Source organism: Etheostoma spectabile, chromosome 21 (genome assembly GCF_008692095.1).
Source record: "Etheostoma spectabile isolate EspeVRDwgs_2016 chromosome 21, UIUC_Espe_1.0, whole genome shotgun sequence".
Lineage (NCBI taxonomy): Eukaryota > Metazoa > Chordata > Actinopteri > Perciformes > Percidae > Etheostoma > Etheostoma spectabile.
The window spans coordinates 10,282,655-10,284,636 of NC_045753.1; the positions used below are offsets into that span (position 1 = coordinate 10,282,655).

The window sequence follows — 1,982 nt, forward strand, 5'->3', positions numbered from 1 at the left end:
TGCCCTGTGTGTGTGTGTGTGTGGGCGTGTGTGGGCGTGTTTACCCCTGTGTGTGTGTGTGTGTGTGCGTGAGTGTGGGCGTGTTTGCCCCTGTGTGTGCGTGTGTGTGGGCGTGTTTGCCCCTGTGTGTGTGTGTGTGTTTGTGTGTGTGTGCGTGCCTCGTGGGTGCGTGCCCCTGTGTGTGTAACTTGTATGTTTCCTCTGTTGATTTTAATAATTTCTTTTATTTGTTTTTTTAAAAGAAAGAGGACCTGTGTACCTGGGGTCCGCCGATCACAAAGCGTCCACTGGGCTGCACGTGGTACACGGTGTTCTCGTCCAGGTACCTCGCGGGGACCACGGCCTTGATGACCTTCTCCTTCAGGACCTTCTTCTGCTCCTCCAGACTCACGTTGTCGTCATGCTGCACTGAGATCACCACGGTGTGGACTCTGGTGGGGATCACTGCGCCGTGCTCCTGGGTGTAGTGGACCGTCACCTGCATGGATGGGAGTGTGTGGAGCCAGGTTACTACAGGTAACATCACCCTGTAGAGTGTGTGGAGCCAGGTTACTACAGGTAACATCATCCAGAAGTGTGTGGAGCCAGGTTACTACAGGTAACATCACCCTGTAGAGTGTGTGGAGCAAGGTTACTACAGGTAACATCACCCAGTAGAGTGTGTGGAGCCAGGTTACTACAGGTAACATCACCCTGTAGAGTGTGTGGAGCCCGGTTACTACAGGTAACATCATCCAGAAGAGTGTGTGGAGCCAGGTTACTACAGGTAACATCACCCTGTAGAGTGTGTGGAGCAAGGTTACTACAGGTAACATCACCCAGTAGAGTGTGTGGAGCCAGGTTACTACAGGTAACATCACCCTGTAGAGTGTGTGGAGCCAGGTTACTACAGGTAACATCACCCTGTAGAGTGTGTGGAGCTAGGTTACTACAGGTAACATCATCCAGAAGAGTGTGTGGAGCCAGGTTACTACAGGTAACATCACCCTGTAGAGTGTGTGGAGCTAGGTTACTACAGGTAACATCATCCAGTAGAGTGTGTGGAGCCAGGTTACTACAGGTAACATCATCCAGTAGAGTGTGTGGAGCCAGGTTACTACAGGTAACATCATCCAGTAGAGTGTGTGGAGCCAGGTTACTACAGGTAACATCATCCTGTAGAGTGTGTGGAGCAAGGTTACTACAGGTAACATCACCCAGTAGAGTGTGTGGAGCAAAACCTCCAGCGAACATTACCTGAAGCAAAATCATTAGTCACATCAATGAAAGCTGAAACAGCAGGTGCGCGGTCACGGAAGGCTTGTATCATGTGGACACACCGACAGTTCTGTTGTGGGAGACATACTATTTCAAATGTCCCTCATTTCTGATGAGTTCTTCTAGTTGGATGATTGAAAGAAACCTTTACTTTTTTTTAAGGATGGGCACCTTTATGGTGCCAGATTTACTTTGTAAAGTCTTGCTCAGGAGACACATTTCAAGTAATGTGAAAAGTTATGTTCGAGTCTGAACTGCAACAGTAGTTTTTAGTGTCTCATAAATCCACTTGTGTGTGCATGAAACCATTTCGGCGAATGTTGTTGTCATTTGGATCCCACCTGTGTCTTGGAGTCGGGGCGGAGCCAGGGGACGGTCCCGTTACGTCTCAGTTCGGCCATCTTGGCGTTGAGCTTGTGGGCGAGGACGACGGTCAGGGGCATGCACTCCTCCGTCTCATCTGTGGCGTATCCGAACATCAGACCCTGTCCTCACAGGAAAAAACTAACGAGTTATGGTGTCATGTCTTTGCCCTATGCACACAGGTGGAATGTAACTAAATACATGTACTTCAGTTCTTAAAGTGCCCAAATTATAAAACAAATCAGTTTTTTTCTGGGATTTGGGGGGTTATTTTGTGTCTCTGGTGCTTCCACACAAATGCAAAAACACCCCTGCTGTTTTGAATGAGATAAAGTTTCTGGATGTCCTCTGTCTTCAGTCTC

The 1,982-nt window shown here is 48.6% G+C and overlaps 1 protein-coding gene across 1 annotated transcript in view; it reads right to left on the reverse strand.

Moving 5' to 3' along the window:
* LOC116671201 (S-adenosylmethionine synthase) overlaps positions 1 to 1,982 on the reverse strand; it is a gene marked incomplete at its 5' end in the record, with an annotated part of 8,212 nt that overhangs the window by 3,073 nt on the left and 3,157 nt on the right. Inside the window, 2 exon segments of the mRNA XM_032502242.1 lie at positions 260 to 478; positions 1,599 to 1,742. Coding sequence (XP_032358133.1) covers positions 260 to 478; positions 1,599 to 1,742 — 363 coding nt within the window.